The sequence below is a fragment of the Haliaeetus leucocephalus genome, unplaced genomic scaffold, assembly GCF_000737465.1.
Source record: "Haliaeetus leucocephalus isolate CR32 unplaced genomic scaffold, Haliaeetus_leucocephalus-4.0 Scaffold696, whole genome shotgun sequence".
In the NCBI taxonomy this organism is placed as follows: domain Eukaryota; kingdom Metazoa; phylum Chordata; class Aves; order Accipitriformes; family Accipitridae; genus Haliaeetus; species Haliaeetus leucocephalus.
This window is the reverse complement of record NW_010973132.1, coordinates 4,347,085-4,367,253: the sequence shown is the minus strand read 5'-3', so window position 1 is coordinate 4,367,253 and position 20,169 is coordinate 4,347,085. Positions and strand designations below refer to the sequence as shown.

Sequence of the window (20,169 nt, the reverse complement as noted above, 5' to 3'; positions counted from 1 at the left end):
GGGTTTTAAGGACAGAATTATCCTAATCGCAATGCTGGCCATAAAATTTGCTGGAAAATTATCCTCAATCTTATGAGTTTTCCTAAACTGACAAAATACAAAGCAGTGCACAAAGTGAATTTTAACATAAAAAATAATGCTGGACAATGGCTAATGACTGCAGCAATGTAGATGACTGAGCTTAAAAAAAATTACCAAGAAGTGCTGTAACTGTAATACGGGTTGCAGTAACCAAAGAGAGTATCTATAATAATAATAAACACCACCTTTGTATGTTTTCTTTTTTAAAGTATGTATTGTATTCTTGAAATTCTTACTATGTTCATATCTAAAAAACTGACATGGACAAGATTTCATTGTTACAACATTATCTTCTCGTGAGTGGCAAGAAATTTACACCCCAGAAGCACCATATTTTCCAGTTTTCAGTCTTGTTCATTTTTTAAATGGCATGATGTTCTTAACAGATGGAAACATATATAAGGTTGACACAGCAAATAGTATAACAGCATATAAAGGACAAGTTGAGTAACACCAAGTCAATTATGAATTGTTAAGGACATAACTAATACCTGTATGATACTCACAGCATTTAAGTTAATATTGTGTCAACATCCAGGCATTTTCTGACTGTAACACTTCCACTCCTTCTGCCTGTAGTCCCTCCAAACCAAAAGTCCTTCTGAGGATTTCTTTTTTATTCTCAGGTCTCTGAAGAGAACAATGCTGCTGTTCTTCAAAATCTGCCTCTATATTTTACTACTTGATCCTACTTCCCACCAGGTATAGAAATTACTTTCGCAAGTATCTTCATTTCTCTGCTGTGCCTGCAATGAATGCCAGGCCACTAAAGAACAGGACGGGTTTATAACTATGAATAACTTTGCTGCATACTATATTTAAAAATTAAGCCAAGAGTTAAATGTCTTCATGCAGATTTGTCCTGGTTTCAGCTGGGATAGAGTTAACTGTCTTCCTAGTAGCTGGTACAGTGCTATGTTTTGAGTCCAGTATGCGAAGAATGTTGATAACACTGATGTTTTCAGTTGTTGCTCAGTAGTGTTTAGACTAAAGTCAAGGATTTTTCAGCTTCTTATGCCCAGCCAGCGAGAAAGCTGGAGGGGCACAAGAAGTTAGCACAGGACACAGCCAGGGCACCTGACCCAAACTGGCCAACAGGGTATTCCATACCATGGGACGTCCCATTTACTATAGGAACTGGGAAGTGGGAGCGGGGAATCGCCGCTCGGGGACTAGCAGGGTGTTGCTCGGCAGGTGGTGAGTAATTGCCCTGCGCATCATTTGTACATTCCAATCCTTTTATTACTACTGTTGTCATTTTATTAGTGTCATCATGATCATTATTAGTTGCTTCTTTTCTGTTCTATTAAACCGTTCTTACCTCAACCCATGAGTTTTGCTTCTTTTCCTGATTTTCTCCCCCATCCCACTGGATGGGGGGGGAGTGAGTGAGCGGCTGCGTGGTGCTTAGTTGCTGGCTGGGGTTAAACCACGACAGGATTTCACTAGATATAAAATTACACACCCTACTAATATATTCTGCTGTGCCTATCTTATTGGTCCTAATTCTGATCGCAAGACTTTACAGTCGATAATACTATCTCCCTGGAAAACACCTGTTGTAACAAGGTTTTTACGATCTTTGGTAACAGAAACGATAATTACAAACACCATATTCCAATTTTCAGACAATGAACTATATTATATAAATGCAGCTATGGCAATAACCAATATATTCATAAGATAAACTCTAAATATTTTTTTTTCTGATTTTGGACAGCCACATTTTCTTAACAAACAAAAAGCTGTAGCAAGTATTTAAAAATAATTAAAAATAAATAATGTACTTTGGGGCTATAATTTAACTTATTTTAGGGTTAAAGGAAGCCTGAAGTCTTCATTTTTGCTACAATGGGCAGGTGATCTATGTAAGTAAATCCTTTTTGAAGAAGGATGAAGGGAAAAAAAAGAGGAATCTATTTAACAGTTTTCTTTTTTAGTACACATAGATGTTGGAACTGAGTTCAATTATGTTACCAGATATCTTCTAAATACAACTTTCTTTACAGTATTCTGAAGATCTTTTTTTTACATACATGAGAAGAACTTACCTTTCCAGAAACTATTTTCTATGTGAATAAAAGTTAATGAGAATTGGTTCACAGTGGGAAAAAACTACAATCTTCTCCATCCATGGTTCAAAACAGGATCACAAATGGTCTTTTAAATTACTTGTAAAGCTACAGCAAAGCATGCTGTTCAGTTCCTCTGAGATCCAGAAAGCATCGACTTATATTTTATAAAGGATGTAAATTTCATAAAAAGTAACACTAAATACTGACTTGCAATGATGTTGTATGCCTAATTCTTAACTTAAGAAATTGCAAAATGATAAAGACATACAGTACTTTTAGCTGGTCTGCTGGTGATAACATCAGCATATGTCAATTAAAAATTTTAAAAAATCAATTTGTTTTACTTATGTCTCATGACATATAATTCCTACCAGGAAATAATGTAATTGCTTTTGGAATGTACTGAAATCTTTGCCTCATTACCCCCTGTGTGATTTTGAATTCACCTCTATCAGTTTCATTTTTATTTCTGAATATTATATACTCAGAATATTTTTTACTCAAACACTTCTAATCAGAAGAGAATTTCAAAATGTTCCAAAGCACCTTAACCTTAAAGTAAATTTTTAACCATTAGAAAAGGTCTTTTTCCAGAATTTATAACCATCTCTAACTCTTGATAGGAGATTTCCAATGGCCTCAAAGACATTATGTAAAATAGGGTCAATAACACAAATCAATCTCTCCCCCTCTTCACCCCCATCCCTCTATATATGTAAAGTGTTTTCCTTCACTGTAAAATCAGCTGGTTAAATTAATTTTACTTCCATTTGTCTCTAAGATTTTACTGCTTCTATTCCACTAACAGTTTTGTTCATAAAGATAAGCACTGACCTGATATTTGAAAGCGAAAAAGGATTGCCATGTGCTCAAAGACAACATCTAACTCTTTAGCTATACCTTGTGTTACTTTTCATGGATTGAATCGCCTCGCTCAAAAAAGTAAAATACACATTTTAAAAAATGTGTCAACTTCTTTTGTTTTTCTGATGTTCCAACCTCTTCAGCAACAGCAGGTAAAGGACTGTTTAAAACAAATGACTCTACTTATGCTTATCCAAGGCATAGCTACTCAGATGCTGATGGCTCTATTCAGTCTTCCTCATTCTAGCCTGTTTATTATATACCAGATTGCAGCTTCAACTGGGTCACTGAAATCATGATAACCTTCTATGCCACACATACAAAAAATTAAAAGATTGAAAGGGAGATACTCCACGGTTTTCAAGAACACATATAATCTTGATGAAATGAAGACTTACTGATGGAGAATCTACCATATCCCCTGAATAGATTATTACAGTAGTCAGCCACTCTTTCTGCAAAAAACAGACCTTATTTCCAATCTGAATTGTCCTGCCACATGCTTTTGCCTAAAAGTAAATTTTTTTTCCCCTATAGAAATACCTATAAAACATGGCAGGACCAGCTTTTTAAGCTTGCTTCATTTTTAAATTGAATGATGTTCTTTAATCTTTTACTGTAAAGCAGATTTTTCTGACCTTGAATCAGTGTAGTTCTTTCTGAGAATCCTTCATATTTATCAATATCCATTCTGAAGGCCAGAAAACAAAACTAGACAGTGTGCTACAGCCTGGCCATCGCTCTGGAAGGCGAAAATAACTTCTTGCTGCTATTCAATGATCCTCCACTTAGACATAAATGAGGATCACACTTTGCTCTTACGCTACTGCATTGCTCTGAAAACTCAGACCTACCTCATTAGGATTCTAAGAGTTACCACCTTCTAAATATTTTTTCATGTTGACATACACAGATGTCTTCATATACATCTTACAAAGCACTTTCACAACAAAAAAATCTACACAACATCAGTAGCTTGATTTCAAGAGTAACACAACTGAAACAAAGGGAAAATACAAGACAGATTGCTGTTCTGCTCTGTTGTCTCAAATCACCGTTCCCCAGAATGCTTCACAGTAACATAAATTTGCTCAAATTAAAATGTAAATAAGGAAAGTCAATGGATAAAAAAAGATATTAAGAATTAGAAATAGAAATGGATCCAGTTTTTCCACAAGATTTTATAAAGAAGAGTGAGATATGGGAGCAAAACATAATTCATACAGTTGTACGCAAGTTAAAGGTTTTTTAGGCTAACACTATATATTCATATGATTAAGTTTAAAAGAAAAACTACTATCAAGGAAGATCTAGTTCATGGAATGAAGCTTTTTTATTTATTGCAATTAATTCTGCAGAACTTTTTATGCTTTGAGTTTGCAATTTTCATTTAGTCCTTTTGATTACTGTTGCCTGATTTGCTTTAATAAATTAAAATTTAATTTTGTATACCCACAGTATCCTCTTTCTTGAATTATACATATAAACATATTAGTTAATTCATATTTTAAGATGATAGTTTAATGAATACTTAAAAGCTGGCACTACCACCAAATGAAGAGCTCTGCCATTTTTTCCCCTCTGGATACCCCTGTCTTAAAAGCATTCATTCATCAAACCATGGCTAGAGGCAGCAAAGTCAATATTCAAAGGTAACTGCAGGAAACTTTGTTTCAGGTTTCCTTTTTCAGGTTATTTTTCATCTTACTGGTTTGCAGGCCTTATGGGAAGGAGCACACACTCCCTGTTACTTAAAACATGTAGAGGGCTTCTTTACCTCCACATCCCTTCATTCCCCATCATGTAATGCAGATATGACTTCTAACTGTGTATTAATCTGTTCTTTCACTTAATCTGTTTTCTTTTCCCATTTATTGTATGGTTCCATTTCTGTGTCTAGTTATTTTATAGCCCTCCTTCAATGTATCATTGGGGAGTGCCACCAGGATGTCATAAATCAGCAAGTAAAAAAAATGATTAAAAAGAGGCCTCCCCTGTTTTAGCATGTTGCAATGATAACAGAACATTATGACCTGGCAATTAAAAATATTCATGCTCAATATAACTAACTATTTTAAAGAAAATTGATCAAAAAAATTAATAATAAATACATCTTCAAAAGTTCTCTATATTTTGGCTCTTATTACTAAGAAGTCATACCTGCTTCTTATAACAATTCCTACCTAAAATTATTCATAAATAGTTTGGCTATAGATATCAAGGAAAAATGAACTACAAGTAAGTTAGATATGCAGGCAGGGTATAATTTTAAAATTAAAAAGAACATGCACACAACCATCTCTTATTTTAATTTTTTTTTTCTCCAGAATGACAGTATGAAAGTCAGTGAAACAAAGGAAAAGGAAAAATTATGCCACAGTGTAAAATAACTGCTGTATTTGCAAAAACCTGTGATAGAATTCTAATCTTTCAACATACTTAATCTAGAAAAACTGAATTTGACTTGTAGGAATACCACGTCAAATGCAAAGAACAATTCCTGCCAGAGATGACAAGGGATGAGACGACCCCTCATTCTCCACACAGATGAGAACATGCCTTACTCATCTTTCGCTGTCAGACTGATGTCAGCTTGCTTACTAAAATTCACCCTACTTCCCAAATTTGAAAAACATGCTAATTTCTTCTGAAACAGACAAGCTTAGCTTTTATGCCTAGTTAGGAAAGGATTGGACCAATAATATATTAAAAAAATGTATATTCTCAGCTCATATAAGCCTCTTAACTCTTTGTAGGAGAGATTACTATCTAAATTGTTTTGCTGAAAGTAGACTTCAGAAACCTCACAACTTTATGTTGCTAATACAACTAAAATAAAAGCGTCAAGCAGAGGCAATTTAATTAAAAAGAAGAAAGACAAATGTACAGATTTAAACAATTTTGTCATGAAGCACAATTTACTAGATTATTATCTATGCAGGTCGGCTAATTACATTGAAGTAATTCTTTAAGATGATATGATTTTCTGACGTTTTGGCCTATTTCTGTAATTTACACTAGTATCCTGTTATAAGTATTCACCTGTATGAATATTCTTCGTATAGAATTAAAAAAACAAATTTTATTAAAAACCCATATACGCAGCAGAGTAAATACACTACATAGGAGAAACATTTTGTTTATGAAAAATGGAAATCTATTAATGCCAATGCATTTTTATACATTTATTCTGAAAATCTAGAAAATCCCATTCTGATTTCAGAAGTTGTAAAAAAAAAAAAGTTAAAGGTGTAGTTTTGCAGACAAACTATTTTTAATTACAGTTAAGAATTCCAGACTTATTTGTCCCTGTAAAGGTACAGGGAAAAAAAAAACAACAAACAAACAAAAAAACCAAACTATATAAATTCAGAAAGACATAAAAAACCATATAGAAATCTTCTGCAATACAGAATGTCTTTCAAATTTATTGGCAATTAAGTATCCAGGGAAGATTCCTACTGAAGCCACATTGAAGCTAATAAAAGAGATTGATTGTCAGTATCATTCTTCCTCAGTAATCATGCCATTGCAGAAGATTAGAATTTAACACAGTTTATACTGTGTGTGGCTAGCCATTAGGCTAACCATAGAAAGATAGTCTTTCATAGCTAAATGTCTTCTATCTCTAGGACATCAAAACTCAAATTAGTGGCATTCATTAATTTTAAAAAAATTTGATCACACCAAGATATTTCATGCATTCAGCCTTCAAACTATTCATCCTGATCCAGAAACTAATTAAAAAAAAAAAAACACAAAAAACACCAAAACCCCCCACCCATAGGGACCTAAAAGGAAACATTATTTGTACTTTCATCAGCAAGAGCCCATATTGCAGGAAATCATGATCTATTTTAACAGATTTTCATGAAAATAGTCTTTTTAAGCCATGTGTGCACAAGTACTCCAGAACACTGGTTTACAGCCTATTATGCTAAATGCAACGTCCACAAAACTGCCTGCAAATAAATTCTGGGGTCACATAGAGCAGTCTGCCCAGAACCATGCCCAGATGGCAGTTTCAGCTGCTAACTTTGCCAAACATGAATAAAACTTCAGCTTAAGTTTTCAATGTCAGTTTTCCATTTCTACTTATTTTTAGAAAACTTTCAACCATTTCTAAGAATTAATTTTTGGAAAAAAACTCTTGTTCACAAAAACTGCTAGAATTTTCAAAGAAAAGTTTTGTAACATCTTGAAGCTTTGAAGAACAGACATTATTTCAATGTCCAAATGCTGTTTCAATGCGTAAACACACAAGTATGTTTACACACCTATCTGTAAATTGGATTTTGTAAATCTGAAAAAGTTATTTGGAGATCTTTAAGACTTTAATAGCTGAATTCTTTAAGATTCCATATGCATTGGGTATGCAGCATCCTATTGAGAAGACTGAATATTTTGATACATTCTGACCATCAACCACATGGAGAAAGATGCAAGATTCATCTGCATGTATGAGGATTCATATACGTAACCAAAATAGGAGGAACTGACCCTTTGTAGGAATTTCTCTTTGACACAGCTTACCCCTTACTTGCCTGCTGTTTTTGTACTTTCACCCTCTTCTAAATCAGCTGGTTCTGGACAGTGCCAGTTCGTTAGGATAAAAGACCAGGTTATTATTAGTCATAATCAACACTTCCCACAGCTGAATTAATTTACTAAGTTTGTCCAGATCACACAGTTTATAGGTCAGAAGGACATCTATTCCAAACTTCTGCTCAAAGCAGGCTCAGCTGTGAGATCAGAACAGGTTGCTCAGGGCTTCAGCCAAACAGGTCTTGAAAGCCTCCAAAGACGGAGACTGTACACCCACTCTAAGGAACTTGTTTGGCTATACTCATGATGAAAAGGTTTTGCTTTTAATCAGCATTGTTCTTGGTGTGGTATCTAAAATAAGGACTTTGAAATGTTCTTTACTGTCCACAGAAGACAAAAGACTAGCTTACTGAACTAGAGATGTGTGCTTGCTTTGGAAAGGCAAGTACTGTTTCTGCATTTTATCCTAAGCTACAGTTTCCTATAACATTTTACCCTACCCTGCCCTGCCTTCCACTGAATTCAGCAAGGTTATTGTATCTGAACCTTCTAAGAAGCTACAAACAGTTAACTGGAGGAATATTTTGAAGTAGAAAAATATTTGTAAAACCTCTTCCACAGAGACAACAGTGGAAACTATGACATCTGGTTGACACTTACACATATACAATGTGTTGGATCAAGGAAATTTCTGCGAAGTTTAATTCTTGTTATGACTGGACTCAAATAGGCCCTGGGCTGAATTGTCCACTGCATAGGCAATTCTCCTTCCTTTACATATCCTCCAGGGCACACTTCCTCACTAAACTGCTAATCAGCCAGATAACAAAGATCTTCAAGTACTATTGGATCCAACATGAATAAGAAATGTTACTGATTCTCTGGAAAAAAAAAAAGAACACAAATGAAACAAACAAAACAACACACCACTCTCAAAAAAACAACAAACCCTAGCATACAACACAACTCCCAAGAATTTTCAGTAGGAAGTAAAATAACTATAAAGCAATCATTCCAAGTAGTACAATTGTTGAAGATACAGACACTTCCACTATATGTAACTAGAAATCCTTGAAAGGTATCAGTTCTGCCTATAATAGGCTTGAGGACTTAAATAATTTAAGAAACTATGAGAGGCACAATCACTATGGAACGACAAGTGAAACCTGAGACACTTGTCAGAACACACAATTTTTCCCTGCCTGGAAGTAGATATGGGACTGCCCACATGTTGCATCAATTCAAAGATAGAAAGACAGATGAAGAAGTGAAGGAATAAACATCTACATTTTTCTTTTCCTCTCAGCATTCATGTTAATTTCCAAGCCCAGTGACTAGTTCAGAGTTCTCCCGAAATACAGTGTAACCCTGTACCTGTCAGAAATTAAGAAGGGGGATATCCCTTGGGACTCTACGGTAGAGGGTACATCTCTGATTACTTGGAGATTTGGCCATTCTTCCCTGCATCTAACTTTACACACCATTCAAAATCTGTGTATCAAGGTAGCCAACAGAAGAGGAAGATGAAGACGGTGGAGGGGAAACCAGTATCTGTCAACCCTGAATTGAAAAGCTCTGCTTGCTATCCAAACAAACTGTATTTGTCTCTACGGCACTGGGATCGTACTGGTCATGCTGTAGCTCCTGTAGTTCTAATGAGAAAACTGTATGCTAAAATAACATCTCATCAGTGCACTGTCTCTTACTGATGAGTGTAGTCTACACAATCACCTATTGAAAATCCTCACAAATTTCTTAAATGTCCCAATGAAATCCAGCTCACAACTCTTGCTGCCAAATAAATCCTTCAGGACATACTGGAAGGAAATTCTTAAGTCTGTAGGCACAACTAACATAAATAATAAAAAGTATCAGTCCTTCATATCTGTCCTTAAGCAGAGAGTCACTGAGCCAAAATCCCTTTCTAGGATAAGATTAATGTGCCACGTGCTAACAATCAAAATTTGCATCAGTGCTTATAAACAAAGCAGCAACATCCTGAAAAGTGGCACAATATCTCCCTTACCATTTCCCACTCTAAACTGTTTTTGTCCATAGCTTAGCGCATTCTCTACCTATTGTTAGCTTATCTACTCATTCAATAATTATGTGGACTATAATTGTCAATAATACAAAATATTATTAAAATTAACATTCCACCTCTCTCTAACCCGATTTTTTAATTATGTTTTTTCCAAGAATCTCCTTTTACCAATTAAGACATCTCACTAAATTTACCTAGTCTTAGGTAAGAACAGTCAGTTTTATTCTTTTTGATCAATTTTGTCTTCCCTACATTTATTGTAACATTTATAAACTCCCACTGTAATACCAGTTACTTAGAAAAAAAAAAAAGTATGCCTAACAAAAGAAGTCAATAATATTGATGTTTTAAAAAGCTGACAATTGTTCAAATAAAAATTACTTGTGGAAAAATTTAATTTTAAAAAATTCTTCCTGGTATTTATCATAAATTGAGAGTAAAAAGTTAGCATATTGCCAGCCACCTCCAGTTGTGCTGTACACCTACTCAATTTTGACAAATACCTGAAAAATGTTTTAAATATATACAAAAAACTATAAAACAATGCAGATGTTAATAACTTCAAGATGCTGACTGTGAGAATTCCACTAAAATGAATGCTGTTTACTTTGAGACAGAGCTATCTGATCCTCCAAACATGAATGCCCATCTAGTTATTCTAGCAAAATTGTTCAGCCTAGTATAAGAATGGATCAACATAATGATCTACAAATAAAAAGGTATTTAACATTGCCACTGGTTTTACAGCCTGAATTTCATATCAGTTCAGTTTACATTAAAAATTATTTCAATTATTTCATTATTTTGTTGGTGTGTGCATGACTATTGGATACCATTTTCTCTGTATTTCTTTTGCTTTATATTTGAAACATGCTTTATTGTTTTAAAGTTTACCAACAACAGCCTCTATTTAATACTCTCTTCCCTTAAAAATTGGATTTGCATCTGGCACATAACACAGCGGCAGACTGCTGAAGGATTATAATTTAAATCTGAAATACAAAAAATGCCAAAGCAGAGATACCTTTATAAAGATAATATTTTTTTCAATACAACGCAAAAATAAGACTTAAAAGATGCTTACATATATAATTGCAGTCATAGTTATTACACTCCACATAACATTAAAGAAAAAGGTATCTAAAAAGTTCCATGTGAATGAAGATGCAAAAAAACCAAGGAGAAATTATTTGAGTTAAGTCTTACCTGACCAGTGTCCAGTAGTGGTACCTGATCTGTCAGTACATGTCTCGCTTACAGGCCTAAATACAGTCTCCCAGCCACCAGTAGCATAGCGCCAATTCTGAGACTCTAAAATGAGTGTTCGCTGAGTGCCATAAGCGATCATGAAGCAGTAGACTACATGATGAAGTTGACAGCCATAGCCACAGCCTTTGTTGATATTACACACAAGTTTCTTAGCTTTGCTGCAATCCTTCGGATTCTGTAAGTATGGATGAAAAAGTGAAACTGAAGAGAAGATATACACAAAGGCATACTTCTTTCTGAAAAACTGACAACTGTCATAAATCACACAAGCCATCCTGCTATAATACATCTCATATTAAAATGGATGAGTAAGCTTCAGCTCCATGAAAATTTTATGTGAATTCTTCACGGTGAACATGAACAGTTATTGAACATACTTCACTATCCTAATATAAAATAGAATACCTTCAAGATTTTACATTACTTTCTCATTTGTAAATCTGTCAGAATAAGCTAACATTTGGACTCAGAGTTCACATTCCATCAATGTGATTCTCAGTGTTGGAATGCTTTTTCCTTTGGCATTTTTCCAAGTTTGTTAGTTCTCTTTCAATGAGCATGCATGTCATCCACAGAAAGAAAATTTCCACCTGTCTACAGATACAGGATAAAACAAATGCTTATTAATGGACTGCTTCCCAGACTAACTGACCAAATACAGAATATAGAACACATACCTAACCAGACTGATAAAAGACAGTATTTTAATCTGCATGCACTCTCAATAAAATAACATACTACACTTACACAATTGGAGAAACAACAACAAAGGAGGCAAATGTCTACATGATGTGAGTGCTATGTTTACAAGTAATAAATATTTTTAGGTAAGTGGACAACACAACAACATAATCTACAGAAGTTTTTCTTTCTGTAAAATACAGTACTTTGCTGTACACATTCATACTTGCATGACCCTAGACATACTTCTGCATTCCAAGAAGGTTTTTTTATAATCTCTAGGATGAAAAGTTAGTTTTCAGTTAAGCTGCAAGAATACTGATATTTGAGTGTCAATATAAATTCTGTTCCTTTCACAGCTAAATTTTAAATAATTTTTTCTGTAAACTTGCAACAAATCAGGTCTTCCCAAAAACCAACAATCACCATCTGGAGAACTGGGATCTCTCCATCAATTGATCTCCAAAGATAATCTGAATATTCTGAGTCCTAAAATAGTTAATAAAAAATTTAATTTGTGCATTCAGTTGTGTAAAGGAGGGGAGAATGTTTCAGATCTGGGGGGAAAAAAAAAAAAAAAAAAAGAAAAAAAAAAAAAAAACCCCACAACATGTGTTACTTCAGCATTTGATTTTTTTCATTTTAAGGAAAAAACATCTGATTCAAAGCCTAACTAGCTATGAAAAACAATAAATGAAATAATATTTCCATTCCTAATTTTTGTTCCTCAGACCAGTACTCTTGCTAGCACAAAGCTAATGGATAACTTGAAACTAAATCTAACAGGTATCTTTGAGACTATAACAAACCTACTTCCCACAGTCTTTTAGGAGAGCAAGAGGGTTTTTCAAGTATTGTGTGCAAGTCAACAAAGAAAGAATTCCATGAAAAAAATATCTCCTCCCTGAATCTACAGACATATTTATACCATGCAACAAAGTGCAATGATAGCAGGTGTAAGTAGAATCATTTTCTGCTGTTAACTGTTACTGTGTAGAAAAGACTTAAGCTCAAAACCTAAAGACAATAGTGTATATTACTGTGTTGTGCTTTTTTAAACTGAAATATTAGGCTAATAGAAAGAAATATAAAACCTTCTTTCTGTTATTTAGAGAATTGTCAGAAGCAGACATAAGTGTTCAGTTGTAGAAGTGGAAAATTTGTACTTTGTGTTTCCTTATCTGTTTTACTTCTATTTTTGAAAGATGTGTGTAGACGTTTTAACTGCTAGTTAATAATAATAATTCATACTTTTTACAGACTATTGCAGAAGAGTTTTAATACCATTGTGTAACATACTATAACAAGATTGTAAAAAGAACTATTATGGCCAAAAGTAAACCATTAGCAGAATGTATTTATCAAAAAGTAGGACATACAACCTGTCACAAGATATCAGTTGCTTAGACAGAGTTTTATTCATTCTTAAAATGAATGAATTATTTTGCAATATACTTTTGTTGAGACATTTAAAAAATCTTGATTTTAAAGAAAGCACACAAAAAGGAACAATAGATATATTAGCAATGTCAACAGGACCATAAAGCATGCTATTAAGACTTTCGTGCCCTTCTAACTTTCTTGCAGGCAAATGCAAGTTTCATAGAATAGCTTATTAACAATATTACGGAAATCAAGTAGGAATCACATAAAGAAACATAATTTGCTACCGTGACTGCTTACCAATGTTAATATAATGAGCTTACTTGGGTTTTAACATTACTTGGAAACTTAACTAGAAAGTATATATATTAATATTAGTTTGTGACTTAAACAGAAAGCTAGTTAGGCTAATTTCTTTATAACTGTGTTTTTGTCAAATTGCTATACTCAAATTTTAAGACAAGGCAGTATTTAAGCTTAAATTATTTATTGAGAACTTAAAAAAAAAAAAAAGAAAAGAAAGTAGAGATACTTAGATATATTTCAGTTTCAACTGGGATTTCCTGAAAAAAAAGTGGAATTAATAACCATCAAGAAGGAAGAAAAATTACAATCATGCTGCATGCATCAGAATAGCTTGAGTGTTCATAAGCCAAAACTGCCAACCAAAGCAACCCAGGAAGGTGCTGAGTTGATAAAGGATAACAACAGTCAATTTCAAATCCAGTGAAGACTGACAGAAGATTTTTTCCTCCTGGCATAAAGTCGCAGAAAAGGGTTATAAATCTCTGATTTGAATGAGGAGTGCACTCTGTTCTCATCCCTAAATACACTGCTCATCACAGACATATCCAATTGAGTTGCTACATAATCAAGAGAGGGACGGAAGGGACCTCCAGGATTGTCAGGGGCCTCATAACGTAACAGCCATACAACTGCATTAAAAAACAAACAAACAAAAAAACCCACACAAAAAAACAAACAAAAAAACCCAAACCAAGCACACAAAACATACTTCAATACGTAGGTTAGATTATCAAGCCATGCCAGAGTTTACACCTTTTATTTTTCTCCTAATTACTTCTATGAACACTGCAACTGAAAATAGTAACAAATTTTCAGAACTGTAAAATGGTTAAAATTATGTATTTCTGTGGAAGAGAACATTACATGTCACCTAAAATAAAAGGGGATTTTTATAACTGGCAAAATGGATTTGATGGTCTTTCATCACCAATAATACGGGCATACACTGCCGCTCTCACAAAATTCAGGGTTTCCACTAAATTGATACAGTTAAACTCTCTACCAAAGGCAATATGCCAGCACTTCCTACTTGTAAGCACTGGCAGATTCCAGCAACTTCTTTCCTTAAGAAGTTTTACAGTCCTTCAGGCTGCAAATGACCTCTCCTGCCTAGGTTACAAGGAAAGTAGTATATCCAGGTTTTCTCTGCAGGAAATGTATCTCCCTAATTCTTCTGTACTACATGACAACCTTTGTAATGAGCTACACAGGCCATACGAGTGTAGCAGTTACAGAAGTCTGGCTGACATCTCCCTTACCAATGGAGCTGGGAAATCACCTATTACATTGTAGACCTACAAAAGTGCATTAGTAATGAGAGAAAAAGTAGTGTTTAATCTTGGATTTAATTAACATTCATTGGTTTGCCTGTTTGAAGAAATATCCTTGAATGGCTTCTTTTGAATAACTGACTTGGGTAGCTACCTTGTTTCAAATTAGTTTGATTTTATCAACACGAACAGCACACTACAACTGCCACAATGCACTACAATTTGTTTCTCATAAGTGAAGTGGATTAACTGGGAAAAGATATTATATCTTAGATTTGAATTATCGGAGGATACAAATTTACACTTTTCAAGACTTACAGTTGTGAAGGGCATACGCAGAGTGACCAGAGCCTTTTTTGTTGTTGTTGCCATTTTAGCATGAGTACTTTTATTAAAAATATCTATCATGCATTTTAATGGGAGGGAAAGAGAGAGGATTTAACACACTTTAAGAGAGAAAAATTTAAATGACACATTACATCACAAAAAAATACTGGGAAATACAGAAACCTCAGAATAAAGCCTTGCAAGCAAGTTTCTTTTCTTTACATGCATGTGCAACTAACTAAATAGTATGAACATGGCAAACTAGGACTATTATAATTGATGATGTTGTTGAGTACTTAGTAACTTTTCTCACTTATATTTTTAACCTTCAAAGTTGAACAAAATGGTTTGATTTTTTTAAAAATTGGAGGCAAAAATATTCTGCTATTGGGAAACTGCATGCTGAATCACAAACTTCCTAAAAGAAATGGAATAAAAATAAGCACAAAAGGAAAGGGGAAGAAAACAAACTGCTGCCTTCATAATCCTTTACTCACTCTACCACTTCCAGAATATACAGTACTACAGGAACCCTTGGCTGACTTCTCTTGCACATTGTATTCAATTTTTTGATAACTAACATCCCTGAAAATAAGGTCTTCTTCTTAAAAGTAAGCTCCTAGCTTTTTAATCATTACTCTAACTACAGGAAACTAGGTAAACGTAGCCTCATTAAATCAAGTTTATGGTAATGCCATCCAAATGAAGTAGCAGTCATCACTATTCACAATCATTCAGCTAAAAGATTTCCCACGGAGATGTCCCAAAAATAATGCAGCTGTCAGTGTTCAACATGTACCAGAAAGAAAACTATACGGTACTTTTATTCTTTGCAAAAAAAAAAAAAAAAAAAAAAAAAAATTACAAATATATTCCACATAGTTCTTTTTGGAATGGAGTTGAGGGGCAAGGGTTGTTGAATTTTCTATTTTATTTTTTAACACAGTTATATTATGAATAGAGATGCGTATGTATAATTTCAGACCATGGACTGCTTTACATTGCATAGTCACAGTCAGCCCTGTACTCTTCAAACTCCTGAAACCCACACTAGAAAATAAGTCAACTTGACTTCCAAACATGTGGTCACAGACATACTCCAGTTTGGGATGATTACTTGCAACAGTCATTCAAGACAGGAGATGTTTTATCTTTAGAAGGTCTCCAAAAGCTATGTCTGGCTTACAGGCATGTAGGCAGGCAAGAGATTGGATCACTGTCGTTTTTTCAGACAGAAGAATGAGAATAAAAAGAAAAAGAGAAATGGTAGTAATTGTATATGTGAATGACCCATCTCAAAGACTGTAACTACTCATAAGAAAGAATATTTTCTATCATTGAAGAGTTGGGTAGGTTTCCACCCCAACTTTGGGTAATGTTCCACACATTGAGAATTACCATGACTTGGGGTTTGAATCTTTTATATGAATGATAGTTATAGTATACACTTGGAGGCAAATGATCATCCATAAACATATGTAGGCACTAAACCATCCTATCCACAGTTTCCTGCTACAGTGTAATTTTTCTGGTTTTGTTGTTTTATTTTGGGATTTGTTTTTTTGTCTTCTGGCAAACCACCTTCAAAGAAACAAAGTAGTCATGGAGTAAGGGACAAAGTGCGGTCAAAGATCAAAACCAGATTATAAAAAGGAGTGAGAAATGGCAGATATACAGAGAAATGGCCTCGCATCTTAGTTAAAGTTATCTTAGCAGGACTAGTATTTTCACGCATGAAACATGGAAGAACTGGTAAAAGGCAAAGCCGTTAAATTAAATGTCTAAGGAATTTTAACTCAGTCAAGTCTAGAGAAGATTGTCATGAATTCCAGAAGAAACTAACCAAAGTAAGCAGGACTCATGACAAGTGAAATTTTGTATTGATAACTAAATTTAAAGTAAGCATAGTGGAAGAAAAAATATTTCAGTGTCAAAATTCAGCTGAATTAAAAATCTTGGGCATCATTTTCAATAGCTCCATAGTCACATGAACGTAAGGGAGACCTATTATTAGCTAAGTAATACCTTAGACTGCATAAAATGCAAGATAAGAAAAACATATTTTGGCGCTATTCTATAAATCAATAGCCTATTGTCATTTGTCAACTAGTGGATGCTCACTTCTAATAGCCTGGTGAAGAATTAGTGTTAAGGGAAGACATCAGGAAGAAAAAATTACAGGTATTATAAATTCTCACACATGAAGAATGTTTGAAAATTTTAGGTATGCTTAGCCTGAAAAGAGATTAATAAAAAGAAACATAGTAAGCATATGAAAGAAATAATAGCTCAGTGAGAAAGGACTCATCACATATTTCTTTTTCACATTTTATTACAACAAAACTGACCATCCAATACAGCTAAAATGTTTCAACTAACCTAAAAGACTTATAGAATAAACAGGGTAACATTATTTGTTCATAAAATACCTAAATAACTTTTAATGTGTTGCTGTATATTTGCTAAACCCAATAATTTAGTGCTATTTTTGATGACCTGCACAGTTATAATGCTAAAAATATCAACATTTCTCAAAGCTTTTTGGAAAATGCATATCACCATTCTTCAACTTAAACCTCAAAGACAATTACTAAGGAAACACGTCCCTTCTGCATAGTTTCTAGATCCTTCCATGTGAAAGTCATAGCATTTGTTATGCAGCAGTAATACATTTATATGCTTCTAATTTCTATCATCTACCAGAGATTACTTAATAAAACAAAACCCAGTGTCATTTCCTCTGTAATACAGAAAATACTAAAACTTTATAAAAAAAAGGGGGGGGGGGGGGGAGAATACTGATTTTCTTATGTGTGTCTCAGTGTTATGGGATGAACCCATAATGATTAATTTCGTATTTTAAATGCATAAACATGAAAAAATGTTCAGTTCTTCCCATGACAGAAATTTTTATTATTGAGTCCTTTTTAACAAATTTATAAATAAAACAGAAACAAAAATGGCCTGTATGATGGAAATTGAGCCAAGGATGTTAGACCTAATTCTAATTCTGAACCTAATGCCGTAACTTTCTGTAAATCACCTGCTCATGCTCATCACCAGGCTTCCTTCTCAAGATAATGAGGATAAAGATAGTTACCTTTCTTGGAAGTGCCCGAGGATATAATACACTTTCTGAAAGGCTTTAACCAGTTGTGCTACTAATATGAAATATTTGGATTCTGTATGTATTGTGACTTGGCACTGGTTTCACTCTTAATATTGTTTCTACATTTATTTTTAAATGAGAATAAATTACCTCTATAAAAAGAAAAGCCCTTTATCATAGATTATACACATCTAAATAAATTTTAGGAGGAGCTAATTGGGCTCCCAGCAATTTGCTCAGTAAGTAAATTAATTTCAAATTCACTAGAAAACAATGTAAGCATTTATTTAATGCTTCAATTTTGAGCTTCTGTTCTCCTAAACTCCTTTTACTTTTGTTACTCATTGTACATACTTGGAGGTCCTAGTCTTGAACTAAGGCCATGAACACTGTAAAACATACAATAGGAAGACAATCACTCTCCAGAGACATACACATGTTTAGATAAGACAACAAATGGATATGGTGAAAGAAGAGAAAAAGGTAGAGAAAGGCCATATTTATCACCATGAAAAGTAGTTACAGTATACCATTGCCAAACAGTGACATCGAAAATGAAAGAATGAGTAACAGTTCTCAAGAAGGAGTTGAAGGAAGACAATAAAGTGATGTCTCCTGCATAATTTACAGGGAGTTTTTTCAACAGAAGTGTGTCTTTTTTATTTAACAAGCAACAAATACATAGCTTGGTCACAGAAGAGAAGGTTCCAATAGCTGAACTGTGAAATGTGGAATAATGAAAATCTGAGAAACAAATTTAGCCATTTACTTAGAGAAAAGATCAGACATTAAGGGTGACCACACAAAACAGAGTGGTGAGGTGCACACACACAAGGAAAAACAAACCAAATACAAATAAAACAGACTACATCAAATATCTTTTTGATCACTCTATAAATAGCTGCATCCATTCATACGTGAATAAAGGTCCCCAAACCCTCAGATCAAGTTTTGTTTAAATTTTATAGACACACACAAGCACATGTATTAAAAAGGCTTTATGCACTCACAAATATGAGCATCTATGAAAAGCTTCACACATCCGTTGAAACAGTCTAGGCCTGGAGAATATACTATACAAGCACTTCAATTTTGCACACTCAAATTTTTAAAAATGGGCTGCTTGTTCAGAAGTTTCATACAACGACTGTCATATTTTTATTTTTAACACTGTGCAAACATATGTATGCATTCTGATACTCTAAAGAATCAAAAATAGAAACCAGAGACTTATCTTTTACAATAAAACAAAGGGTCCAAACAGGTAAGTACAGTCCAGTGAAAAACACAGATCCAAAAAAACCCACAAACAAACAAACCAACCAGCCCAAAACAACCTACAACAAAAACCCAAAACCCCAAAGATTGTCTTGAAATACTATCATTCCATATACATATAAAATAACGTTTGAAACAAACGTTCTAATTTCTTTTGTAATTCATTCATACACAAACACTTAAAACCGTCATGTAATTATTCTATTACAAGGGTATAGCTAAGTGCTATATATATATGGATTACAAAAAAAGTTTACCTTGATTTAAAAGCTCTGCCCTCTTACCTGTAGATAAGTTATTCTCCTCTGTACCAAATCTGTTAGATCTTTGGCCTCTTTCTCTCGCCAATCTCCTGCTCCATCTGTTTGACTGAGGTAGTACAAGTCGGTCATTATCGACCTGTAAACAACAATAGAAAACAACCTTAAAAAAATGGGAAACAATCTTAACATTACTAAATTGGAGGATTAGATGAAATCAAAGACAAATTAAACAGATATTTCAATTATAGCCTCAAAAACAGTTTCTTCATGCCACCTCCTACGCCACAATCCAAACAGCAGCCAAGAAAGAATGTCCACCATTTAACATATGTTCCATACCCATGAGTAATTATAGTATTAAACAGGAGATGGGTTAGAAAAACTCTATAAAGCATTTGTTTCTGGTATGTGCTAAAGGAAATTAAAAAGAAAGAATAGTTCCATGCTAGATACATTACCCAGTGGCCCCACATGAAAATGCAATAGTGATTCCTACAGTAGCTTCTATTATAATGCATTTTACTTTGCCTCCTACAATCATCTTACTATGCTTGTATAGAATATAATATTACAAATGTCTTTAGCATAGGTACAGCAGTAATCCTATTTTTATTAGTGCAAACTAACTATAGAATATTATTACAAGGCTTAGTAAACAGTATTTTCTATACCA

The 20,169-nt window shown here is 33.9% G+C and overlaps 1 protein-coding gene across 2 annotated transcripts in view; it reads right to left on the bottom strand.

Moving 5' to 3' along the window:
* Positions 1-20,169, bottom strand: part of FUT8 (fucosyltransferase 8 (alpha (1,6) fucosyltransferase)) — a 64,523-nt gene that overhangs the window by 27,344 nt on the left and 17,010 nt on the right. For both annotated transcript variants that reach the window (XM_010580162.1, XM_010580163.1), the window contains exons 4-5: positions 19,518-19,632; positions 10,816-11,053 (exon numbers count right to left, since the gene is read on the bottom strand). In XM_010580162.1, coding sequence (XP_010578464.1) covers positions 10,816-11,053; positions 19,518-19,632 — 353 coding nt within the window. The remainder of the gene's footprint in view (positions 1-10,815; positions 11,054-19,517; positions 19,633-20,169) is intronic.